Source organism: Calypte anna, chromosome 13, assembly GCF_003957555.1.
Source record: "Calypte anna isolate BGI_N300 chromosome 13, bCalAnn1_v1.p, whole genome shotgun sequence".
NCBI classification, from domain to species: domain Eukaryota; kingdom Metazoa; phylum Chordata; class Aves; order Apodiformes; family Trochilidae; genus Calypte; species Calypte anna.
Window position 1 is genome coordinate 6,293,843 of NC_044259.1, and position 27,919 is coordinate 6,321,761.

At 37.9% G+C, this 27,919-nt stretch overlaps 1 protein-coding gene across 1 annotated transcript in view; it reads right to left on the reverse strand.

The window, feature by feature from the left end:
• Nucleotides 1–26,934, reverse strand: part of ATP10B (ATPase phospholipid transporting 10B (putative)) — a 44,350-nt gene extending 17,416 nt beyond the window's left edge. The window contains exons 1-8 of the mRNA XM_008498705.2: nucleotides 26,624–26,934; nucleotides 25,479–25,673; nucleotides 14,536–14,740; nucleotides 10,928–11,013; nucleotides 7,983–8,089; nucleotides 4,641–4,772; nucleotides 2,085–2,212; nucleotides 760–1,012 (exon numbers count right to left, since the gene is read on the reverse strand). Coding sequence (XP_008496927.2) covers nucleotides 760–1,012; nucleotides 2,085–2,212; nucleotides 4,641–4,772; nucleotides 7,983–8,089; nucleotides 10,928–11,013; nucleotides 14,536–14,740; nucleotides 25,479–25,673; nucleotides 26,624–26,934 — 1,417 coding nt within the window. The remainder of the gene's footprint in view (nucleotides 1–759; nucleotides 1,013–2,084; nucleotides 2,213–4,640; nucleotides 4,773–7,982; nucleotides 8,090–10,927; nucleotides 11,014–14,535; nucleotides 14,741–25,478; nucleotides 25,674–26,623) is intronic.
• Nucleotides 26,935–27,919: the final 985 nt, after the last annotated feature.

Consider the following 27,919-nt stretch of genomic DNA (forward strand, 5'->3'; position numbering starts at 1 on the left):
ATTGACTGCGGTTTCTGGCAACTCCAGTCTTTACTATTGAAGAAAACAAAACCATTTTCAAAATAATCAGTGGCTTTTATGGATTTATGCTAGTGCTTGGTCTCTTTAGCTGCACTTTGCAGTTGACTGGAACAGGAGGGTGAAATATGGTAATTCACAAGTTTGCTAATGTTTTCAGTCACTGAGAACAAACCTCTTTTTGTCAGCTGCCTGCCAGCTTAATCCTTTGCAGTATCTAGGGAAAGAAAGTAGAGGCCAAGGCTGGGCCTGCATCAAACATCCAGATTCAGAGCACCAAAAGCCAAGAGATTTCATATATGGGCTACAGGATTGACTCAAGAAAATGTGTAGCTCTGCTTTTCATAAAACACAGAACACTATGGTAATGACTTCTGGACCCTCTGAGTTTAATTATAAACTAATCTCAGTTTGTGAGTTCATCAAAGGTTGGCTGGCATTCAGTTAGAAGAGAAAGAGAAAATGTTCTCTTTGCACTCTCAAGTGGGTACTGAACGCAGGGCAAAGCCTGAGATGCCTGCAGAGGGAACTGCCAAACCTTTCCCATCTGACTTCTAAATAATTTAAAACACCTTTACTTTTTATGAATCTCTGCAACAAGAGTCTTTCACAAGACGGAGACAAATACACAAAGCTCTACATTCAGCCAAGGCCTCAGCAGGTTTAACTATTAATATATTTAAATTAAAAAACATTTAGATGCTTGGAGAGAAAAGCAAGTATAAAAAAAGTGTCTCTCACCATTTTCCTGATGTGAAAACTCAATGCCATCAACAGTACACCTTCGGAATACCATTTTATTTTCTGTTAGTGTCCCAGTTTTATCTGAGAAGATATATTGGATTTGTCCAAGATCTTCAGCAATATTTAGGGCACGGCACTGTATGGGCAAATCTGCTTCTTCATCATACAGGTCAATGTCATTGTGAATTAAGAAGACTTGGCCCAACTTAACAAGTTCAATGGACACATAAAGAGAAATGGGGATTAAAACCTGAAAGAGAGATTAAATTCTCAGTGAGGGGTGAGACAAGTCTTATCTTCTCCTGTCAGCAATGTCCTGGCAGAGAAACATTTCTTCCCAGAGACATATTGTGGGACTGAATAATAACAGTTCAGAGGAGGAAAAAAAAAATCCTGCATTCAACAGCATTAGATATACAGGAACAATAAATGACCAATTTAAGAGATAATTCCTACATAAATGTAAAGATGGGTCTTTCAGAGAATGCTCTTTCAAACTTCCTGAAACTCTGCAAGGATGCACTAGCACAGACTGATTCTTAATGCAAAAAAGTTTCACAAGAATTACTTGGTGTTGAACATTTCCTACTCTCTAGCTTCTATGCTCTGAAATAATAATGAATTCTTAAGATGCACAAATATTCTATTTCAGTAATGATGAGTAATCCCCCAAGGAACCTCTGAGCAGCTCTGAAAGTTATCTTCAGATTTCATTTAAATTAAAGCAATTCTGTCCACTTAAATCTCAGCAGCTACATCAAGAAATCTGAAAAGTAAATGTGACTCCCCCCCCCGGTCCCAGAAAATATTCTTTCCCAATTAGTCTTAATCAGACTCAGATATACAAGCATCCTATTTCAAATTTAGCTTCATTCCTAAACCAGCTGAACCTTACTTAGTTATAATTCCCCACTGGCAAAAGTATTTTTGTTTCACTGTTTCCCTGAGATGCTAAGTGGCATTGTTATTTTGGAATTCTGGACATTGGCAAAAAAAAAAGCAAAAAAAAAAAAGCTGACATTTAGATGTAAACATCCTCTTTAATGCATATGCTAGAGATTTGAGAGTTATTTAAAGATTTAGTATGTGCCTTTCTTATCTAAATCCTTGTTGGGTTTCAGCAACAAGAAAGAAAAATCTGCAGTTAGAAATTAAAAAGATTCATTATTTCACACTTGGATGATTTGAAACACTCCTAGCAATATTTTCAAATAGGATTAAGAGGGTTCTGCACAGCTATTAGTTAATATTAATTGTTCATTAGTGATTATACTCATTATAGCTTCTTCCTTGGAGGTAACTGAGAGGTTTTTGTCTTTTACCTGCAACAGGATTATCATTGTCAAGAACATGTAGGCACCAGCAAGAACTGGAGAGAGAAAATTGCCATTCTCATCTGGGATGTCATAAGGTGGATGCTCGAAGAAATTTCCAGCCCAAATACCATGCCCTGTAGGAATCACATAAAATCCTGAAATACACTGAGCAGTGAGGTGATTGACAAAGCTTTTGAAATTTATAGATATGGACTGTTGTGATAATTAAAAAGAAATAATATTTCCAAAGGAGCAGTCCCTGAACAAAGCTGTAAATCTATTGGAGAATGGGAAATATCTGCAGAGCTCTGCAGTACATGCATATAATTGATATTGTAGTAAGGAAGGAGCAGTCATGGATATTTCTATTCACCTCTCCTTCAGCAGGTGTCCCCCAAGGCTCTTTGCTTTGCATAGATCTTTCCTTATTCCATATCATGCTGCTGGAGGACTCTGTCTCCACCACCTATGTTTAAAAACCCTCAGCACTCAAGACTCCCATTCCTCTTGCTAACAGAGAGAAAGCTTATCTTTCTATAGACAAAATGAAATTTTTCTTATCCTTTCTGACCATTCATGATTTCAATCTGTTTCTGTAAGAGCTGAAAAACCCCTGTAACTCAGTCTGGGCAGCTAATTTTTACATTGCCTTAATTAAGTTGTGCCCCAAACCTGCTTCTTCCCCTGACTCTTAAATATCAGCAGATATCATTGCACTGCTACAACAAAGCCTCTGTTTCAGGACTTAACAACATCCCATCACAATCACTTTACCACCTTTCATACTGCTCTTACCAAAATAAACTTTGCCCAAGGATGTTACTATATTTACAGCATCAGAAACTTCACCCAGAGCTGGGACAAACAACTCAGTTTCCCCTGTTGCATCATTGCTCCAGATGCCAAAACCCTCTATTAGTCTACTTTACATACCCAAATCTGGTAAAACTTCTCTTAGGACCAGCTAAGCAAGCAGTTGTTTTGTAGCATCTGCCTACTAAAATGCTGGCAAAGGAATGAAAATTATTTCAGCAATACTTGCTGGCTGCTACAGACCACAATAACATCTGAGCAAGGGCATCTATACTCTACAAGCCACTTAACCCAGTTTTTCACTGTGTACAAGGAAACTCCTGAAAACCAATCCAGCAGTGATATTTCTTCCTAGAACCCCATAATCAGACAAGGATCCAAAGCTCTACTCAGGGTAGAGCTAAAGGACATTTTGAATGGATGAAAGCCAACAGACTTGCTATTGTTTTACATGTTTCACTTAAACTATAAATGTTTTTATTATTTTTAAGCTTGAGCAGATAAATGGTTTTTAAATTCTGATTTTTTTAATCTGAGATTACTTGAAATCTTAAATTAAAAGACTACACACCAGACTAAGAGAAATCTCTAAATCTACATGACAGCTGTCAGGGAACAAGGCAAATAAAGTCTCTCTCTTCCTCTTACATAGCTCAGTTGTCAAACTGAAATCCCATTCCTGTGCCAAAAAAGCCCACTGCAAAATGAAGCAATAAAATTAAAATATTGATTAAGTCAGTTCAATTGTTCCTCTTTTTTGGATGGCTCTTACTTCTAATGCTATTACAGTGGTGACTGGCTGGTGTGTCACATCACATGCCTCCAGGGCAGGTTCAGGAAAACTTGACAGGGCCACATGATTTGATTTTGTCACTACAAAACTAATTCAGAGCAGCAGCCCTATACAAGTTATCACCAAGATGGAATAATTTAAAAAGAAAAGGGGCTTTAAACAAAAAAGAGCTCCCTAGAGCCTCTGTTGTCCCTTTAAAGCAGTGATCCATTCCAAAGCCAGTAGGCTTAAAATTTGGCCCTTTATTCAGGGTTAGGAGATCCTCCTACAAACCCTGAGCTGCTTGGGACTGACCTCAAGCAGAGCTGGAAGTCAAGCAGGTGCTTGCCTGCAGTGAAGATGATGGTTTTGAGATGAGCAATCTGGTAAACTTAGCTAACCCAGGTTACTGTATTCAAGGGTGATCACCTGCAAGAACCCCAGAAATATGCAGGCAATTTCTACCTGAACAATTAGCCCATCTCACAGCCTGCTAGGAAAAAGACTTTTAAGAAAGGTTGCTGTGGAGACTGCATACTGGATGAAGTTGTCAGTGCAGCTCCTCTTGGGCTCTAATTAGCTCTGGTTACATCACTCCTTAACGTATTAGAGGAAGATGCTCCTGCAATGATGGTAAAACTATGACATTTTACTCTTGTTGTTACAGACAAGGAACAAACATCAACTTAGGAAGCACACCTCAGTTGGTATTATCCCAGTGGATTTTGCTAGCTAGCTTTACACATATTTTACCACAGTGGAGATGGGGCTTGCCTGAAATATTTATAGCCATGGCTGAATTTTCTTCCATATGAATTGTTCAGCTTTGCCATTTGAACTTTTCTGTTGGAAGAAACAAAACGCCTGCAGAAATCGAGAGCTTTCAACTCCAGATCTGATCTCACTCACATCTCCAAGATCACTTTTAGGTTAAAAAAATAGCATTGAAACAGCAGATTTTTGTTAGGGCTCCATACCTACAGCTCCAACAAGACACATCACAAATAGAAGTCCCACACAGAAGAAAATGTCCCTGTTCAGCTGTCGCTCTATCTTGCTGCGCTTGTAACGAGAGCCGTGGTTGTTCAGCATGGCCTTGGTTTCATGACCTTCAAAACACAAATGGATCTCATCATGCTTAGTCAATATTTTGTAGTTGGCTTTTTGGGTCTGTTTTTACAGTATTTCTGTTACAATATGACAGCAGGATGCTCGTTGCTAATGTTAAGTTGCCTCCAGTTTCATTCAATAATTTTATTGTCTATCTCCTCATCAGACTGAATAGCAGAATAGATCAGAGAATAAATCTAGAGGTTTACAAAAGTCTTTCAGTGCATCACATATTGGAGCTGTCATATACATTTTACTTTTCTGAAGAGAGCAGATTCTGTAAGATCACAAGGTATATACAAATATTCAAAAGCCAGACCTCCTTGAGAATAAGAGGAAAAATTTGTATTTTACGAACAGCTTGATTAGGTGCCATATAGATTCCTGAAGCCTACATTTGGATATATTTTAGACACTATTTAAAAGATAGCAAACACATTTAATGTATTAACTTAAACAAAATGCAACATGTCAGATCCAGCAGTGAAAGACAATAATGTTATTTACTTTTTCACTATGTCATTGTAAAGTGCTAAAAACCAGTCGGACAAGAAATAAAAATAAAAAACAAGACTTAAAACTTACTAAATCAGAACTGAGCTAATATATTTGTAATGGAAAAAGAAGAGTGCTGCGAGAAGCCAACAAGCTGAAATCCCTTTTTCTATACTATTAATATTATTTAAACTGTGGCTCTAGAATTGGGATATCTGGATACCATCTGTTGCTAGATTAAATGGAACCTTTTATGTCTATTTCCACAGTCCTTTTCCCTGAAGTCCCTACAGACTTGTATTTATTTTCATTTGTGGGTGCATGATGTGTGTGAGAGGGGCTGTTTCTCAGGCTGCCTTGTGGCTTTCTCTGGGGAAAGTGATTTGAACCAGAAGCTGGAAGTTGGATGTGATTCAATCACAGAATTCATTCCAGATTTACATCAAAGAATACTAAATGAGGCAGAGAGCAAGAGAGAAAATTACTCTCTAGCCTTATGTTTAAGACCTTCACCCAAGAGCTGGGACTCTTGGCTTCCTTTTCCAACAAATATGTAATTATTTACATAACCTGGAGCTATGTCAGTGGAACCATTTTATCCTACCAATGTTTATTTCAGGAAAAATGTTTGTTTCAGGTTATTTCGGGAAGAAAATTTGAAAAGCTTTCTTTCCAAGCATCAGCTTTAACATTCCTTTCTACTTCAGCTGACCAAAAGGCAGAGAACACATCTCTAATACAGATACCACCTTGCAAGAAATGGAATATCAGAAAGAGGAGGAATAAACTTTGTTCTCTTCTGATCCTCACAGTTTCATGTTTTCTGCAATGCAGCACCTTACCTGCCATCCCACTGGTCTCTCTATTTGTGGATGTGGATGGGCTTATCTAAAACCTCTTCCTGGTATTTATTATTCGAAAAAGAATTTGATTCTTGCTGCTGTCTCTACCACAATGAGAAAACTTCATTGGCTGTTCCTTTGTAATGAGGTTTTTTGTGTCTTAGCACTATTGCTTCATGTAGAACCATTTTGGTAGCCAAGAAAAGTCTAACCACATGTGGGTCAGATGAGAATTGCATAGCCTAACCAATCACATTAAGTGATGCCTCTACTCTTCACAAAGTTTTCCATTAGAAAATAGGTCTGAAGAGCAATAGAATTATAAAAATGGAGAATGTGCCATCCTGCAATGTGACTGATACTGATTGTTGTGGAAAGGTCACAGACCATGTTTAAGAGCCAGAGTATAATCAATGTCAAAGAATCTGGAAATGAAGCTGGTCCTGGCTCAAGTGAGCCTAATTTTAGAAGAAAAGGAATATATTTCAATACCGACATTTACAGAAAGATGTCAGTTGGAAACTGAGCACTATTCAGATCCTGCACATTCACTGGGGAAAGCCCAAGCAGAATTACAGGCTGGGCAGAGAAGAGTCCAGATGAAAAGGATTTGGGGGTGTTGGTTGATAAGAAGCTCAATGTGAGCTGGCAATGGGTGTTTGCAGCCCAGAAAACCAACTGGACTACATCAAAAGAAATGTGGCAAGTAGCTTGAGGGACCTGATTCTCCTTGTCTGCTTCACTCTTGTGAGACCCAACCTGGAGTCCTGTGTCCAGTTCCAGAGCTTTGAAGACAAGAAGGACCTGGAACTGCTGGAACAAGTCCAGAGGATCACAAAGATGGTCAGAGAGATGACCATCAGACCATCACAACAAAGATCCATATTAGGATCCATGGTGGTGGTCAGAGGAACATATTGGGACATTTTTAATAATGAGAAGAAAAATAGGAATCCTAAAACAGAAGGAAAGATGAGTTACTGCAACTTTATAGAGAATGATCCCTACAGAGATTTCTTTCTTTATAGTAGTTACTTCCAGAGAAATCAATGATGGGTTTGGCTCTGGCTCTCCTCTATCTGGTAGGCAACATCCTCACATGTGGAGTTCATAGAGTAGTTGATACACCCTATCTGAAGTAGAAGACACAGCTGGCAAAGGCAATGATAAATCCTGCTCACTGAATAAAAGCAGTGGTAAAGCTCCAAAGGAAGAAGATTCTGAGAAAGGGATGGGCTGACCCACTGCTGGAACTGGTCCTGCTGCAGCTGAGCTGGGCACTAACGCTCTTCTTGGTTCATGCCTCTATTGCATGAAATGAATGGTTGGATGGACACACTATATCTATGTCAGCATAAACCTGTGCTGCTGCCACCTCTTCTGTCACCTCCAGCTGCTGTTCTCACTGCCTCCTGTGTGCTGGCACTGGCACAGCTTGGCTTTGTGATCTTTTTTTTTATTATTATTTTTAATTTTATTTGCTGTGTAGATCTTCATCTGCATGAGTTGATCTCCCTTAGTGCAGATTTTATGCCAGCTGAAGTTAGTGTTTTAATCAGAGTTGCAGAGCTGAGAGTTAAACTCACCTTAGAGATTTTTCACTTGTCTAGGTATTTTTGCAAGATATTGTAAACTAGCAAGATATTTGACATACCCAAGGATACTCTCACTTGCCAGAGATCCAGAGCAGAACTCTGGGCTTTGGAGATGGATGAATTATCCCTTTACTTCAAAAAGTTATGTGATTTCCCCATGCACTAATAATTCTTAAATCAAAATGTCAAGTTGTCTTGTAATACTGTGCAATGCATATATACTGAAGGATATTTACAGGGAAATTCTATGTTTGGCTAGATAGAAAATACATCTTACCTGCATAGATAACAATCCCTACTGCAGCCTCAGTATTTCTGACTGTACATCCACGAAGCAAGAGGCTCTCAATGTTAAACCCAATCCGTTCCTGATTTGGCTTCTTCCTAAAAGAAATAAAATAAAATAAAATACATCAACACCTGTTCTGTTCCAATATAACATTAAATAACATTTTTGTGTGCATGCCTGTTCTAAGTTAAAATCAAAGAACCTGTTATACTTTTATTTCACTCAGCTTCAATAAAGACTCCAATAGAAGCTACAGAGAAGTCCAAGCATCTCTTTTAAAGATCCCTTGCATAGTGTGTGTATGATGATGTTAATATGAAGCCAGCTTGGCTTTCACCTGATACCTTACTTGACAGATTCAGTGTCTCTTAAATGAAGCCAAGATACAGGATGTGACTTCATTCAGATAAAATTCATTGCAAAGGTTCTGCACCCTGCAAAAACGTCTGTCTGTCTGCCATCGAAAGGCTTCTCATCTTTGTGGACCTCAGTTTACTTGGACAAACCCTGGGTTTAGGGTCCCTTCCTCCCTGTCACACTGGATGGGAGACTTTTCATCCTGGCTGAAGATGTCCTATCATTCACAAGATCTTTCTTCTAGCAGAACAGGCTGATGAAAACTTAATGGAAACTATCAGGTCAGTGCTCCATCAGGCAGGTAATTTTTATACTTGCCTCTGAAAATAAAAGTATTAAGCTACTTATTCTCACAACTTTTTATTATATAGTCTGTTAGGCTCCTCCTGAGATCTTTAGCAAAGCTGAGATTTTTCATTTCAGCCACAGGATCTGCTTTTCTGTAAACATCAGCAGCAGAAACTATTTTTCTTCTACAACAGGGATCCTGTGCTATTTTGTATTTCACATTTGACATTGCATTTACCAGCCAGCTGCAGCATCACTGACTTGGAGGGCAACAACGTACAACTTGTAAATTATAAAAAATAATGTCAGAAAGCCATTTTCCTGAGAATCTAGATTCAGTATTGATGAACTCATTTAATATAAGCCTTCTTGCATCCCCTTGAGCAGCATTTGCTGTGGCTAGGAATGTCTGGTGGGTGTCACTAAGTTCTTCATTATAATTTTGAGCAGAGTGAGTTATGCTACTGTTTCAAAGTAAGGCAGTAGAGCCTCAGTAATTTATTAAGGGTTCTTGGAGGAAAAACTGTAACCTGTTCCAAGTAATTTGTGTTTACAAAAGAGCTCAACCAACAGCAGACCGAAGACAGAACCCCTGCTAAATGTTAGTAAATAATTTTCAGTGCAAAATATCTCATCCAAGAGGGTAGATGAGGGTGAAAGAAAGGCAACTAATTGCATATTCTAGCAAGCAATCGAGATAATAGGCTTTTCCAAAAGAGATTTCTGTTACAGACTTTCAGTAGAGATCTGAAGATTTTGAAGGCAGTCCTGGGTCTTAAGGGGGTGTGTTTGTGTCTGTTTTCTTGTGACATATGACCTCTCTTTCTATAATCCCAGTGCTCCTGAGCCATGTTCCAGCAGGCTAATAGGAAGGATTGCTTCAATTTAGATTGTACCCCATGGTGCTCAAAGCCAGCAACCACAGGCAGTGATCAATACAAACTTGACCTCTTTTTCCCTTTTAAGATATTGTGGTAGAGGGGAAAATGGCATTCCTGTCAGAGGAATCATTCTTACAGGGCATAAATTCTCAAGAGCAGGTTAAACATGGTCAGTGCTAAGGGGAAAGAGCCCTCTGGTTTACTCCTGTCAGAGGTTTTGGTCATTTGCAGCTGTTCCTGGCACATTCATACAATTTAATTATGTACAAAACATGGGGCATGAATTTGGCCTGGGGCAGGATGTGTGTCAAACAATTCTCTGTGTGCTGGAGGAAGCAGCATGGACCAACAACCACTCTGAAGAGGATCTTGGGAAAGAGCTGCCCTGTACTGGAGGGGAAGAGAAGTTGAGGATATGAACCATTCCCTACAAACTGGCATTATTGTCAGGGTGTGGGCTTAAATCTGCTGAATTTGCTAGCAGGGATTTCCCTGTTTTGCCTGAGCCAGAATTATTTAATGAAGAAGGAACAGAGTGGGTTTTTCCATACATAAGTTTACACACACAAAAAAGCCAAAAACCAGAAAAAAAAAACCCCAGAAAAAAAGAAGAAAAAAGAGAGAAAAAAAGAAAAAGAAAAAAAGGAGAGAAAAAGGAGAGAAAAAGGAGAGAAAAAAAAGGAGAGAAAAAAAGGAGAGAAAAAAAAGGAGAGAAAAAAAAGGAGAGAAAAAAAGGAGAGAAAAAGGAGAGAAAAGGAGAGAAAAAGGAGAGAAAAAGGAGAGAAAAAGGAGAGAAAAAGGAGAGAAAAAGGAGAGAAAAGGAGAGAAAAAGGAGAGAAAAAGGAGAGAAAAAGGAGAGAAGAAGGAGAGAAAAGGAGAGAAGAAGGAGGAAGAAGGAGGAAGAAGGAGGAAAAAGGAGGAAGAAGGAGGAGAAAGGAGGAAAAAGGAGGAGAAAGGAGGAAAAAGGAGGAAAAAGGAGGAAAAAGGAGGAAAAAGGAGGAAAAAGGAGGAAAAAAAAGTTCAGTAGGGTTCTGGGAATTACCTTTTTCCCTTGATGTCCTCACCAAGACACATGAACATAAATATGAAGGAACTAGAGCCATGCAGCTGGAGTATCTTTAAACATTGAGAAGAATTTAGATTTAAAATCTAATCTGGCCTAACCTTCAGGTAAGGTTTGGTGTGGGTAAGATTATGTCTAAATTTTGAAAGAGCTGAAACCTTGTGAAAATACTTTGTGGGAAATAAACACAAATTCATTGTCAAGCCTTGGTTTTGCCTTGCCTTAAAATACAGATCAACTTTCCATTTTATATTGACTTTTACATCCATTAATTTCTGCAAAATTCTTTCCTTCCATCCAGATACAAAATGCATTTATGGATAATATGGATACCACATACTTACATGTACCCTTTGAATTTATTGAGATCATTGTTAGGCATTTCACAGACGATGGTGTTTTGGAACAATTCTGGTTCAAACAACTCATTCTGCAAGAAAATAAATGTCAAATCCAATGAATATTTGGAATGTTGAACACTAAGAGCAACTACATATAGGCCACCAGGATAGTTGGGGGTTGGAGCACTTGCCCTACAAAAAGAGGCAGAGGGAGTTTGGGTCATTGACCCTGAAGCAAAGCTTCAGGGGGACCGAGTGAAGAGCTGAGCTTTTCCTCTCTTGGATCAACAACTGCTTAAATTAAATGAAGAAAATACTGTGTGTATTGGGCAAGATATAACAGATGCCAATTAGTGAAAACCTCTGTCTTCATTTAAAATGAGTGTCACAAAGAATTCAAGTTATTTATGAAACAAACGCAGCCTTCAACTAAAAGCAAGCTCAAATGAAAATCATTTCAGGATTTCTCAGGGTTTTAACGTGTGTTAGAAGAATTACATTATTGGCCAGGATAGTATAATAAGAAACCAAATAATAAGAAATCAAACATTTGAATAAACATATCACACTCAAATAAGACTAATAGCAAAAAACCCCCAAAACCACAAAACCCAAAAAACCAAACAAAAAAGCTCCACAAAACCCAACCAAAACCAAAGCAAAAATCCCACACCAAACAAAGAAAACCCCCAAAATTAACAAAAAAATCCATATGAAAAGATGGAAGGCAGTAGGAGCAGTTCAAACATTTCAGAGAGAAAAACAAGACAGTTTTTCAGGCAAAGTGCTCCCTCAAAAAGAGGTTGGAGCTGAACTGTGCCATGCAGTTTTGCTTGATTTCCCCTGTGTTTGAAGAAAGAGGTTTGGGTTTTGGACTGCAGGAAGCAGTGTGGAAAGCAGACAGCATAAGAGGTACTTGACTGCCATAAGTGGTGTTTTTTTCTTAACTGAAAAAATACTCAAAACTTTTGTTTTAGATTAAGGAAGTGTAATAAAAATGAGATGTAAGAAATGTGAATCATTACTGCTGTGCCATAAAACCTTTAAAAGTACTGACACTCACTTTAATCCAGATTCCTCCTGTTAAGAAAGCTGGAAATCCAATTTGCTGCTCAACCTCCCTGCCTTTTTCTACAGGAAAAGAGACTTCCAGAGATTGGACTCCTTCAGAAACTGCAAATCCTGGGATCCTTCATGGGAAATTGCAAGATTTGGCAGACTGCAAGAGTATTTCCTTACATTATTGGTCCTCTTTTTTCACTGTTCTTTAATTTTTATATTATTTTCTTTCTCTTGTTCTTTGCTCTTTTTTTTTTTTTCTTTAATAAAAAGCATACCATAATATCTAAGTATCTAAGTAAAAGCAAGTAGAGAATCTGAACTAAAAAAAAAAAAAGTTGGAAAATATATAAAAGTTTGATGAATATAAGGACCTTTTCTATACCTCCTGACCCATGTGGCTGAATATGTAGAATCTCTTAAAAAAGACATTGTTCACCTCCACTGAATCTTGTTCAACTTGGTAAGCTCAAAAAAAAAAAAGAAATTATGGCAGAAATATTTACATAACAGGAGGATGCAAAAGGCACCTGGGGGGGCTCATTACCAGTGAAGAAAACAAACATGCTTCTAGCTAGCAAGGGGTGAACAAGGGTCATTTTTCTCTGAATTTTTTGTCTTTTGATGGTAAGAATTTTACATTCAAAAATCCAAGTCAGAAAATGGCATACAAGAAAAAAAAAAAATAAAATCTTCCCTCTCAGTCTTTTAGGGGTATTTGAATTAAATAACCTAAGCAGATCCTGAAACGAAGAACTAAACCCCAGCTCGTTCTATTCCCTCCCTCCTTTAAGAGTCACACTTTATGGGTACAATTAAATCTGAGTAAGCTTTATGCAGCTCATAAATCACATAACTAAATAAACTCCAAGAACAAGGCAGTTTAGTTGGCACACTAAAACCTGTACATAAGATATTTAGCACACTGAGGGGCTTTTTTTAGCCAATGTACTAAATGTACTGGTTACACGAATACATTAAAATAACAGGGGAAGAAAATTGCCTGTTTAAGCTCTGACTTTCCTGAGCACTGGCTACCACCAGGGTCAGAACTGCATTTTGCTCTGCCAAACTAGCAAGACTTTGTAAGCATAAACATTTCTGGGCATAGTTATTCAAATAGCATCTCAAAATCTAAAGAATGGAACCATGGAGGGGCACTCTTAACTTGGCATGAAGAGATTTTCTGATTTAAAGAAAGACTTCCTTATACTATAAATGACGGGCAAAATTTTACATTTTGTATGACAATAGAGCACTGTTTTCCTGTAAAATAAAAAATATAAAATCTAGTGTGAAAACTATGACTACATGACACAAATGCAGCAGTTTTATTTTTCTGTTTAAGTAGTCCATTTACTGGGTTTTTTATTTGCTGAATCTCTACATGGTAGAAATTTCCAGTGTTTCTCAATAAAAAAAAATCTCTCCCTCATCATCATTGGAAAGCAGAGTTAAAGTGTGTTATCCCATGGCACTCCGAATCTGAGAAAGTCCTTAGTTCTGCTTGTAAAGTGATTTCTGTTTGAATAAAGAGCAAGTAACACTGGAGTACAATACCTGGCCCCACTGGCCATGGAAATGTTGTACTTTTATTTATGCTCCTTGGCAGCCACGTTGCTCTCATCAATAACCCCATAATATCTTCCTAATGACACTGGTACTAATGGTACACAAACATGAAATTGTTAGATATACCTTCCAGGTTTCTTAATTTTTTTATCTGCTGGAGTGATTCCCCTACAACTCCATAAGCTTGTTCTGCGTTATTTTAACAACTGGTCTGTTGTTTCAGAAGATATTTTAAAAGGTAAAAAATACAACTCTCCTTAAGCCATATTTCTTTATTCACTTCTAACATAAGTCAAGAGAATATAACAGGAAAGGGACTGGGGAAAAAAAAAGGAGGCTTTAAGCATCCAGACTGAAGCTCTGCTAACAATCCAAGTGATGTCAAACACAGCAATTGTATTTAACTTGTCACATTTTAATTTGAGTTCAATTGCTTCTTATACTCCTATAAATGATTGCATTATTTCATTAGAGCTTATTGTGCCTTAGAGCAGCTCCCAGCTGAACTGCCACAGCTCTACCTGCTCAGCAAACAGGAGCAGTGCAGCAGCTGCAGCAGAGAAGCTAAATCCATAAGGAATCTTGTGGCCAGTTTGGGAAAGGAACCATGAGATTTCTTCCAGTTTCCATGGAGAAATAATTCACTGGGCAGCAGGGGTTTGCTGGGGAATGCACCACATGCTGTGACAACCTGTGGTGTAAGGGTGGCTTGACCTGAGGCAGACCTGAGGCTGACCAAGCAGCAGTACTGGCTCTTGCTGCTTATTGATGCAGTCTGCTGCAAGCCACAAACATCTGAGACAATTTTCCTTTTTATGCAGCCATTCCTGTGCCTGAATAACAAAAATCTTCTGGGACATACTTCTGGATGGGATGTTAGATCCAACATCAAAATGTTCTCATGGCTGGATCAGTGCAACCAGCCTACCAGAACTTGGGCCATCCCTGCTCTGCATTGGGTGCATTTTCAGCAGATTTACCTGTCTGGAGAAGCCCATGACAACTTGTCGTTGTTTAAGGTTGGTCTCCCCATCAAGGTTGGCAGTTTCCAGGTGACAGATCCCGTTCTGATCAGAGGAGTAGAGCAGGAGGATGTCAGCTGGGATGGTCTCATTACACTGTAGCTGCACGAAGTCCCCCACTTGGACATCTTTCCAGCACTTCTCAATGTAAGCATGCTCTTCCCTGTTATATTAAAAGCAGGAAAGGGAAAAGGAAAAAAAAGAAAAAAAAGAGAAAAAAATGAAAAAAGAAGAAAAAAAAAAAAGAAAAAAATAAAAGAGAAAAAAAGAAAAAAAGAAGAAATTTCCTTGGGTTTCAAGGAAAAGAAGTTACTATTTCATCAACAAACTGGTACCCATTGATTTAGGAAACAGAAAACTTTTTTTGGCATCACCTTTTTAATAATTGATCTTTCAACTGCTCTTAATCATTTAAGAAAACTGCACAATAACCTTTAAAGTTACTTAATGGGAAAACTGCATCGGCAACAATGGCCCAGTTCCTCTAACACTCTGAGAAGTTATTTTTTCAGTATGAATAATTGAATCCTCTTATGTCTTGCTCTGTAAGAGGGAAAATGCTCCTGATACTTTAGCTGACAGACAGTAACAGGCTTTTTGTAATGACTCAGTCTCATTTTTGCTTAAGTTTTTAATCATCCTCATCCATTGCCTGAAGTATACTGTCTTTCAGTTAAGTGTTTGTATCATGAGAAGGGGAGCAGTGATACAGCAGATAAAGTGTTTTGCTACAGTTCAAAGCACACATCCAAGCATTGCTCCAGAGTCAGGCCAAAATCTGCTTCCTGCTAACCTACTTTCCTGGCTTTCTTTAAAGGAAGAGCCAGCCTGATGATGTCAGGAAAACCCTTGCACTTGGTTGTTATCCTTACCTGTAAAGTAATGTGAAATAATTACTTCATGCAAAGGTTAAATCTTGTGTACTTCCCTGCATATAATCTATATTTTGTGGAAGCTAAAGAACCCCCAAAATCCTAACTATTTTAATCCTTTTAATGGTAGATGTGAAGTGCTTACTAAACACTAGCATTGTGGCTTTAATTATTCCTCATTTCATTACTTTTCCCTTCCTGAATATTTCATTCTTCTTTTTTTGTTTGACTGCTTATCTGCCTGTCCTTCAATCTTTTGCTCAAGAATAGACATAAAAGACCACACTGAACAGAGGTTTGTTGTAAGTTAATTTAAAAATAAAATTTCAGATCCGTGTCTATTTGAAAAGTGTTTAAGCAGGTACAAGTTGAGAATTTATTGCTTTACAAGATAGATACTAATGTCAATATAGAAAAACAACTATATAACTATGAAATGTTTGCAAGTCAAATGCTTTCCGGGTAGAACTTTTTAATTTGTTTGTTTAAAACACAAAAATGAGAGCAGTTTAGGGCAACCAGATGGCTTGTCTTGCTATCCTAGAACTTTGATGCCAAGCATAGCTTGCATATGATGCTTACTATGACTTCTGCAGGGCAATCCAACCTCCCTGTAGGTCAACTCTTGCCCAGTTCTGGTGTTTCTGGAACTCTTTCTGATGTTTTCTGCTCACAAAATGCTAAAAAGGGGCCTTACCCACATGGCTGTCTGCCACATCAGTCTTAAGAAACCAGGTTAGCAAAAATAATCCACAGAAATGACAGATTTCTAGTATTTTGTCAACAATTCCCTTTGAAACACACTTTAAACACGAAGCTTCAGGTTAATTCACTAATTACAGAGGAGATGGTAAGCCAGAAAAGCCAAATTACCTCTTTCAGGAAAAGTCTTATTTAGCACAGGTACAGAAGTTCAGGAATTACTAGAATCTCAAACCTGTGAATCCCAAACACTGTTCCTCTCTCCAAACTTGCCCTGAATTTGGTAAAGCAACACACTTTCTGCTCCTGAAAGAATGACTCAGCTGGAGCTGTAAGATTAACAATTTCCTGTAGTACAAAGGTTTTCTACAACTTTGTAGAGAATTACCAGCGGATGAAAGGAAGAAAAGCACTTTACAAGGAACCTGGCACACCTCATAGTAACTGGCCCAGTTGCCTAGCAAGATTTTTTGAATGAAGCAGTTTCCTTTTAGCTATTCTCATAACTGGGAACACTCCCCACTTTCTGTTCAGTGATTAAAGTTCATGGCACTATCTCTGGTTGCTAAATAAATAGAGGAACTTACTAAATCTAAGATAATGTGATGAGAAACATATAGAAAGGGAAAACTCCATCATCCAATAAGATAAAGAAGATGTGGAGGTTTTCAATAGGTGGAAAGCTGTAAACCCAATTCTCGTAGCATGTGACATCAGGACTGTGACACATCAGAGACATGATCCAAGATGAAAGTTTCTCAGTACCTTCTCTCCTGTACCAGTCAATTTATCAGCTGCACATTTAAAAAGTGTTCCCTTGCTATTCTCTTATACTGGGTAGCATGGTAATACTCATCAGAGGGGAGAGAAGACAAAAAAGCTGCTGTTACCTTTAAACAAAGCGGAGTCTGCCAGAATTTGCTATTGCACTCCTCATGCCTGACCAGAAGGACTGAACTAAATAGACCTTATGAAGTCATTTAAGAGAAGAAAGGATCATTTAAAAAGTCCTTCTGTGGTTGGAGAACAATGAATAAATTATTGAATTTATGTCAACAACTTCATTTCACAACCTTGGGTTCAATAAAGATAAATTGCAAACAGAAATTGGGTCAAAATGGATGATGAATGGGAGAAAATACTTATTGTCCTGCTCCCCAGAGAAGATTAAATAGAAGTAATTTTTCATGTGCACTCTACAGCATGCCTATGACTCCTAAATTGTCTTAGAGAAAGGTATTCAGAAATCTTTATCACCTGCAAGTGTTTTATCAACCAACTAGTTCAGGGAATCGTACTCCATTGAATTACTGCAAGTTCCATCTCAGCATCCTTTGCAGTTGGAAGTAAAGATGTTGTCTGCTCTGTCTTTCACCCCCTAAATTGCCACTAGGTCACCACACTTAGGAAAAAAATATCAAAATCACAAATATATAAACCCCAATGTTTTTACTTCATTGTAAGTAGATTTGCTAGAACTTGCTATATTTGAAAATGACCCCCGAAGCATCACCTCCTTTATAAAATATGATCATTTTCTGACATTCTCAGTTCTACAGAGACAACAGGTAGAATCACACAACTACTTACCCATTACAGTGCACTTTTGGAAATAGAAACCCTCCCACATTTGATGTTACCAAAGATTACTACAACTTTTATATGAAATTAAAAAAATCACAAGATGTTTTCAAAGACTACCTTATGACCATGCCCTCAAAGTTTGGAACCAGGGCCATAAAACTGACAACAAAGGAGCAGATTTAGGACTTGAGGAAAGTACTAGACTGGAAAGGAAGTGATTCTGAAACCTGTCCATAAATCAGAGTACAGCACAGCTTGGTTGGCAGTACTGCTGAGCTCATCTTCTGAGCATGAGAAGGTGCTGGATTGCCCATGTTGATTCATCAACTTCTGTCACATTATTATTATTACAGTACTGGGAAGGAGTTTTGGGTGATGTGGACATCAGCCCAGCAGCATCTATGAATGTTGTCACTTAGCAGCACTGGATTTTATCACAAACCCCCATTTGCAAGCAGCTATAGCTTTTCCCCATGGCCTCAACCTCTCTCCCAGGATTTGAGTAGTACTCTAAGACAGCAATGAGCATCTTTTAAAGATAATAGGAGTAAAAATTTTCTGAATTCTAATAAAATACCTCTTTGGTTATATACCATTTTGGTATACCAAATACTTTAATGCTAGCAACATATCCTATCTTTTTATGGCCTCAACCTCACTAGAGCTTCATACCAAGGAAGTTACTCTCCCCCTGAGAAAGGAAGCCTGTATTCAACTTCTGTAATATAATTTTTTTTTAAATACTGCCTTGAACAAAATTCTATTGTCTTGATTCTGCCTGACACCAGCTGGAATGAGTAGGTAACTCCAAGATCAGTTCCCTAATGACTGGTAATCATTAGTTTATTAACTTACAAAGTTTCTGCAAGCCAGATCCTAGGTCACCTTTTTTGCTCCAGCCATCTTGTTACATGCCCACAGAGCTCCTGAGGTCAGCTGCTAGAAACCTGCTCCCATACAGGTATGAATGGAATTTTAAAACTTCAGTTCAGATGAAACAATACCATGAGGTCATGATTCTGCAGGTATTTGAGCCAAAACCAGAGGTTCTCATTTATTTGCCCTTTGTCTTCAGTCATTAGCTTCTGCTGATGTCTACTAAACCACTGCAACTTTTTTGTGAAGCAGCTTTAAATGCCTTGGCAGGTAATAGATCTTGAAGAAAGCTCTAATAAAGCAATGCACCATCAGGTGGTAGCATTAGTAATGTATTTACTGATTTTTGTCTACAGAGACCAAGGATCCTCACTGTAGCAATCCACACTGACTGACAAGAACTGCTGGCTTGCTTCTCTCTGACTTTTAAGTGCTGCTGAGGGCTGAAAATATAATAAACCTGAGTGTACAGTTGGTTTAGGCCATTTGCTCAGTTCACTGGAAGTTTGAAACAAGCCTCAGATTGTCTTTGCCTTCAGTAAAACCTACTCTTATGTCTGGTACTCACAGAAAAACTAGGTACAAAAATGCCATGATACCTGAAGTACACACAGGGGTTATATGGATGACTGAGAACTGGAGCAGAGGATTCCCTCTGCCAGAGATAATCCCACACAGAACAGTAGAATCAAGTTTGTCTTCAAGCAGAGGATAGGAATTGAATTTTCAGTTGCAATACCATAGCAGATAATAATCCTGCAGGTGTTATACCCTATTAATAATGCTAGTTTTAAAAGAAATAATATTTTAATGAAGCAAAGTTGAGATTTCCTAAACAATTACTCTAATCCTGATTTTAAAAACTTCAGTAAACAGAAATACTTGAATTCTCTTTCAAACCAGTGAGTCTAGCTTGAGCCATCCCCAGTTTTTCAGCTGTTAGCAGTTCTGCTTTGTGCAACACAAAGGGAACTACTTTTTTTTTTCCTCATTTCTACATCACTGCTCTAGAACTATCCCAGAGTTAGTGCTGATGCAGAAGTCTCTAAATGTTCTAAAATCTTACAGTAAGAAGATAAAAATCAGAGCAAAGGCCAGCTTGACTTTTTTGTATCACAGACATCGGTGGACCTGGAGAGAAAGAAGAGGCTGATGCTTGCAGGAACTATCTGAAAACCACAGAGCCTGAAAGCATCACAGAACTCTTTCAACAGAGAGTAATCAGGCTCTCATTTAAGATCCCTGTTGACTTAATAGTTTCCTGACAACTCCACAGGGTGAGTCAAGGCATATAAAGGTTTATCTGAGTCACTGCTTCAGATAGGCAAGTTTAGGTGCTTAAAATTAAGTGATGTCAACAGCTCAAATAATATTTTTATGGCTGCTGCTACTTGTATGTGCACTGAGCCAAGTGTGATGCTCTGCCATCTAGAATTGTGCACAGTCCTTTCATTTGGCTCTGAATATCTACTCAGAAAAATTTAGGTTAAATCTTCCAGGAGTGTGAAATTGATATAAAAACCTGCCTGGATATGCTGGAATATTTACAGGCCTAAACCGGGGGGTATATAAGTAGCAGGCCATACATTAAATATATAACAAGTAATTCCTTGAACATTACAGAACTTCAAGAAAATGAAATAAGTTTTAGCAACTGCTGGGGTGACAATATCTTACAGGTTTGTATACAACATCCAGTGCCAGCCTCTGTTGTAAGTGAGTTAATGACAAACTGCTGAGAGTTAAGAGAAGAGAAACCACAGTGGGTTTGGAGGGGCTGACTGACAAGAAAGATGGCAGAGTGATCTATATACAGATCGTGACTAAAAGGTGCCTGGGAGTGGCAAAACAAGCATGGTAAAAATAACCCATATTTGCCAATTATAATTAAATGTCATGGATGAAGAATAGTTAATTAGGGTAGTACGAAACCAGGTGACTTGAGGAATGTGAATGCAATCAGAGATAATAGAGGATAATACAATTGTAAATGCTTTGACAGTCACATTTTGTAGTAATGGAAGCCCTCTTTCCTGGGAAATTTCAAAGCAGAGAGAATATATTAAAAAGAATACCAGGGGAAAGGAGGCAACTGAATATAGGTTACAGTTCATTTTTTTGTTCTTTCTTTTGGTGTTGAGTGATTTGTTCTGTTAATAAAAGAGTTTGCACACAATTAATATGATTGCTAAAGTTTCCGTTCAGAAATAAAAATCTCCACAATCAAATTTTAGGTATTGCATTTGCCTGAGACTCTTTCTTATTAATTATCTCCCATTCTCTCAATTAAATATTCTTTAAATATATTACTTTAAGAGCCTTTTCCTTCATTTGACTAGCAGACCAGATTATGCATTCCAGCTGATCTAAGTGAAAAGAAAATGAAAAGAAATGTGTTTACAGAGCAGGCTATTTAAATTCAATTTCCCTTGCTCTGTGATGAAAGAAGGCAAGTTATTGCTTTTCCCTCAGTCTTCAAGAAAGTTTTTCAAAACTGCCTTCATATTTCTTTTGGAACAGGGACAAAAGTTCTTGTTATTGAAATCTGAAATAAAGACAATGTACTCCAATATTAACTTTTAAAATCTAAGTAATTTCTCATCGTGTGATAGAAGATTATCTGCTGTATTAAAGAGAATTCTTTGCTGGCACAAGACTAGCAAAATTTGCAGTGTTTCAGAAAAGACTTTCACCTATGTTAAAAAATTACCTCTAGCAGATGATTCATAAGCAAAGAAATCAGAAGACATCATGCTCTTCCATGACTTTGCAGCTAGCAAGAAAAACAAGAAATATCAGCTTCCCAAGCGCTAGAGAAGCCTGATTAAAATTATTCATTGCGTAATAAGCTGTAGCTGCTGATCTGATGGCAGTTGTAATTACTCATAGTTTTTCCAGACAAGATGAATGCTGTAGTCTGAAGTTCTCACTTTCGTTTCCCTTACATCACCCTTTTGGACCACAAAACTTTGGGGAAAGTCAACATTTATTCATAGATCAAAGTCTCGTTTATTGGCCAGGATATACAATTATAAGACAGAATTTTGCCAGATTTCTCCATAAGAAAGTACTCAGGGCTGGAATCTGAATCTGGATCTCTGCGTATGTTGCTATTCCACGATGGACATTTTTCTCTCACAGAAAACAAGTTTTACTGTATTCCTCACTTCCCATGTTCTTCTGGTAAAAGGCTTTTAGATATAAATTAACATGGTTGATCTATGAAGAGGGGAAATAAATAAGATTTCCATGCAGATCTATTAGTGACCTACTGTACCACCTCTTCTCTTTCATATTGCTTTCAACTAATGTTAACAAATTATCCATAACCTCATGAATTAATGCAACATTGAAAAGATTAACAAATCCAGCTTGAATGCAATCTCAAAGAAAGGCAGAAGAGGCAACTTTTGCCACCTACCCAAAGAGCTACAATTATAGACAGTCTTCATGCTAAAAAAGAGATGAAATACTAAATGAATGGTATTTAAAGACTTGTAAAATATCTGGGGTTTTTAGATAACTTGGCAAGGAAAACAATGCCATTTTCTTTCTAACATGTCATTTATAAATCGAGATAAGTTTAGCCCCCAAAGAAGCAATCCCATCATTTTCCTGTTTAACTAATGGGATATGAAAATAAAACTCTGACAAACAGATGCAAAAGAAACAAACAGAAATGACAGCACTGGGTGATAAAAGGCAGAGTTCTCAAGATTTTGCTTGTGAAAGCAGACATTCTATAAAGTACAGTTGATTAATTTAAGAGATGACAAGCAACATTCAGGAAGATGGAAAGTTTTGCTCCTCTGAGTCCCATATGTGATATTTTTTAACAGAGAGAAGTCATTTTCTGCTATTCTGAGAGAACAGTTTTGATACAATAAAACATAATTTTCAAACTTCTAAAAGTCCTAAAAGCCAGAGGTCATGAAACTTTTTGAAGAAGTCAACACAGACACATGTAGTTAATTCATTTACAGAGGACTGAACAGAGGTACATTATCATCTCCCATTTTTATACTGCATTTTTACTCAGTTTCATTTTAGATACCACCTAGTAAAACAAATACAACTGAAAGATAGTCTACAGTTTCTAGTATAAAATTCTCAAGTAGTTCAAAGAGCTACATTTTCTTGTCATTTAAGGACACAGATAAGTCACATGCTTGATATCTTGTTCTGTGCTATCTTATATTGACAGAATTAAGCCCTCTTGAAAATTCCTTAGAAATCCATGTGCTCAATTGTGGCATATTAAGTTTGAGTTTTATGGTATTGGGGTAGCTATCAGCTGCTTAGAGTGCAGTGAAAAAAGGTGCTTAAATAACTACCCCAGTACGATAAAACTCAAACTTTCCTTCATAGTCTGAACATGAGGCTTAAACAAAACAGGAAATATCTTTCCTTGTATTGAAACAAATATCAGATGTTCTTCACTATGATTTTTCCCCTTTTCACTTAACACCTGTGGTTTTCCAGTTTGTTTATTAATTTTTGTTTAAAAAAAAAATTCACCATTGATAGAAGTTCTCAAGCCAACTTTAAAAAAAACCCAAACAAACCAATCAAAAAAAACAACCTATGTGAAACTCACCTGCTGTAAATGTAGCATCCCATATGATTGATTTCTTTGTCTAGTTTATATCGTCGAAAGTCTTCCCAAGCATCTTTGATGGCTGTGAGGGCCATTATAGCACAAATTGGGATCACAGAAACTTCTGGTTGGAAAGCATTCACCACTGGCACAAAATTCAGCAAAGCAATAACCACAAAATAAATATTGGCAAAGCGGTGAAACTGCTCGTAGATATTTTTAGGGAGGAAAGTCAAGATGGTATATTTTGTGGTCTTAATTTTATTTGAGTCATAGTATCTGTTTGGATTTTCCTTCCATTTCTCACTTCCAAAGGGCAAATTGGAGACGATCACTCTTTTATTTTCATTTTTCTTCTTTCTTTTCTTTCCTTTTTCTCTCTTCTCCAGGGCTTCATTCTGAATGTCAGTGTCTGGAGCATCCCATCGACAGCTGTTTTCCTTGAAGAAATGTCTTTTCCATACCATCCTAGAGAAGCACCCTGAAACACTACTCCTCGACATCTTGCCACCAAACTTACCAGAGTTCCAACAAAATTACAAGAGTTCAACAACCCAGATCATCTCCCAAGTGCTGAAGAGAAGACTCAAGATGTCTGAATCCCCGGGCTGCCTCCCAGTTGACTGCAATCTCCACCTGCCTTGGCTCAGGTATCACCCTGACTCAGCCTCACATCTGGAGCCTGACAGGGAGGCTGCACCTCACATATGACAAAAGCACCCCAAATTCTTTGTGGGTGATGTCAGCATTTGCCTGGAGGCCCCGTGCAGAGCATTTCCCTGGCAGGGATTACCTGCTCACACCAAGCGTCTCGGTGCTAACCCAGAGCAGTGACAAAGCAAAGAACTTTGTAGTTTCCAGGGTTCACTCCACGAGTTTCAGAATCACTTTATAAGCCTGGGAGTTGCCCGGAAGTTCAAAGGTAATGGGTAGAGCTCTGTGTCCCAGAAGTCAACAAAAAAATTACTGTAAACAGCAGTAGAGACACTATTGCTCTCTTTACTTCCTCTACCTACTCTTTGTTTTAAATGGCCATAAAATGGATTATCAAACCAACAACCCAGCCCCTCTAACCTTGCAAATGATTTGGTAGTTGGGAGAATGACACAGAGGCAGAATGATACAGAGTTTTTGTGATCCCAGTTGGTGCTATAATGGCCATCACAGCCATCAAAGATACTTGGGAAGATTTTCAGTGATATAAGTTAGACAAAGAAATCAATCATATGGGATGCTACTTTTACAGCAGATGAGTTTTACATAGGTTGGGTTTTTTTGGGTTTTTTGGTTTTTAAAAAAAAAAACTGCAGGGCAGTTTACCTTGGTTATCCCTCAGCCCAATCCCCCTCTTGCTTCTGGAAACTCAAAGCACCTCCCATTCATCCAGAAATCCCTCCCAGCCTCCCATTTCTTCTTCCCTATTGGACTTTGTGCTCCTGACACACAAATGTGTAGCAATGAAGGGGTTAACCAGGTGTGTACAAACTGTAGTAACGTTTTCTCTACGGCCAGCAGCATAAGGAGAGGTCAAAAAGGAAGAGACATTTAAACATTTAAGCATCTTTGAAATAAAAACTCAGGTGTATTGCATTATGAAGTGACAGGCTAAGTAGTCTCAAGTCAAATTAGTATTTGGACAAGAAACTCTGATGAAATCAAAATGTTGCAATAAGAATTGCACATGACAGTATTTCTTCCTTCTGAGTCAGTATTGAGCAAACATTACAGCTTACTGCACGTGTTGTGCCATATAAAAGCGAAACCATCCTGTATTGATCCCTTGTGTTTACTGGAAGTCCTACAATTTTTTTTTTTCTGTTCCTGGTTATGCTTGACCTGGAATATAGCTGATTATTAACTTTTTATTAATGTTTTTAGCATGAAACATCTAAAAGGCACTTCTCCAATTTCTTAAACAGCCCCAGTAATCCTTCCAGACTTGGCATAAATCTAATTTTTCCTGCAGATCATTCAGCTGGAATGATGGTACATGACATACCTGGAGAGGATGTTGTGTGGGTTGGCAAGCTCATTTGGAACAAAAACTTGTATATCAGCATACAATGCTGTGATATGAAACAAAACTTCAGTGATATCAGGATGATTTAAATAAGATAAACAAGGAATTTTTAAAGGCAGAAGAAAGCTTTTTTATAACAGATTTCCAGACTTACTGTACTCCAGAGTCAGTGAGGGAATTACTGCAAATTGACACAAGTTTTTTCCACCACATCAAACACAAACAAAAATAATTGGCTTAGTTTGCTTACCTGTCATATATCCTGGTTTTAGAGAAGTTTATCATCTTATCAAGTTGGTATTTCCTATAGTCTTCAATAGCATCCTTAACCATGCTGGCAAGCAGCACCACAACCAGAGGCAGCACAATCATCTCTCTGTGGAAAATTTCCAGTTGTGGGAACCAGTTCAGAACCACCAGAAAGAAGAAATAAAGATTACCCAGCCTGAAAAGGTGTAAAAGAAATTGAAAGTAGTCAGAAATTAGAATGTCTCTTTTTTTGTGTCAAAGGAACGTTAATAATTTCCCACCTCTACCCTTCTCTTCTTTTCCCTGAATGAATTCATCTGTTAGTTAACTAATTATCTGTAGGAGCTAAAACTTCTTTTATGATCCCCCACTGCCTCAGTCTTGAAAATAAGTGTAAAATAAAACAAAAGCAAAAAAACCCAACCAACTAAACAAAATCAACTTAAAAAAACCCAAACCAATGTAACAGAATGGGTGTAAAACCTCACATGTTCAGCATTATGGAAACATCCCCATGTAGGATTCTACACTTGGAAGTTCAGATTATGAATGTATAAATCTAATATACAGAATGAAAGCTTCAAAACTATATGGATATATACATTTTATTTATTTTTCATAACCATGGATGTAATATTAACATGATTCATTATGCTGGGGTGAGGGGGTGCATGATTTCAAATTATCACTTGGAAAGAAACCTGACCTAGCACCTTTGTACCCGGGAGTACTGATTATAAGTCAGCAAAGTCATTTGCATGCCAATAACAATGTTCTAAAATTAATCTATGAAGCTTCTGAAATCTAAGGAATTTCATAGGTGTCTCAACACATCCAATGAACACCTTTACATGTTCTTAAAAAATTAGAGGTTTATTCAGCAGAGAAACAGAAGGATTCTTAAATAAAAATGTGACTTTCTACATAGAAAACTCTTGCAGCATTCAGTGCAAGAGCCTCAGCACCAGTGAAAGCACAACAAGCATTTCCTTGCTTTAAACCTCCATTCCAGTATGAATCCAGGGACATTTGGCTACAAACAATCATCACTTAAATTCTAGCAATGTGCCCTTCTCCATTACCCTTGAATATCACTGTTTCAGAGAGTTTTTAAAACTTATGTATCAATGAATGATGTTATTTTACCTCTGAAACTGCTCAAAAAGATTCTGGGGTAAAAATGTGACCCATGTATATTTTGTGGTCCGTATCCTGTTTCCAGAATAAAGCACAGAAGCTCCTTTCCAGTCTGTCCCGTCTCCCCTTTTGTTGGGAAACACAATCCTCCATTTTTTCAAGTGAAGCTTTGGTTTGTCTCTGACAGGAACCAGCAGTGGTGTTGATTCTGATAAAGTCTGGGAGGGACTTGGAGCTCCTGGTCGCTGCCAGCGGTACAAAGCAGAGTCCACAGACAAAGCCATGCACATCAGGGATGTCAGGCTGAAAGACAAATGCATGACAAGAACTGAAAACCAATTCCCTTCTGGTAGAAAACTCACTTCCCATCGTGCTAGCAGAGGTTTATAAAGCAGCAAACAATACTACTGTTCAGTGCATTACATGTTCAGTCTTCAAGTCTGCTCAAGAGAGAAAGCCCAGAAGAAAAGATACAACAAAATCTCCGAGATGGAAAAATCTATTTCTTGCTCTGGGGAAAAAAAAAAAATCCCAAATCTATTTTCTGTATGTTAGAACAGTAAAATAACAGATAGAGCCAATTTAACTGAGGTGAACAATAGCTTTTCAGCCACAAATTCTGTATCATTCTCCTCAGCCATAAAGTGCCACCAAATCTATTCAAGCATTTTTCTTCAAATGTCTCAGACTTTCTTACAATACTTCTATTCACACTCACTTACAAAGACACTTGCTCAGGTGTTGAATCTTAACAGCTCAGAAAATTAGGAGCTGCAACATCAGCTTAATCTCATTTACACTCTGAGTTTTCCAGAGCATCCACAGAAATCTGATTTAAATGGCAAATGCCAGCTAGCACTAAAACAATTGATGTCTTATTGGTTGGAGAAATAGAGCAATTAAATCTCCCAATACAAATCCTATTCTCATTGAATATTTGTCTTCTGACTTGTTCACACATCCACAGCTGTGACTGGGATCCAGCAGGCAGGATGCTCAGGCTCCTGCAGGGCAGGTGTGTACAATTATTATGCTCAATTTAAACAGTGGAAAATGCCAATCCAACAGCAGGAGTGTGAGGACTGGAAGCTGCCTTATAACAATGAGCCCTAATTGTGAAAAAGCAAACAGAAAAAGGCATTGGCCTGGTGCAGCTTCAAAGTTTCTCCCAACAAAGCACCTGAACTGAACCCATCTCACTCAGACCATGGGAAATAGAGAGAAAAAAATATTTAAACATAGACAATGGTAACTTAGATTTATTCAGTGATGAACTGGTTAGAATTTTATTTAGCTACAGCCTTA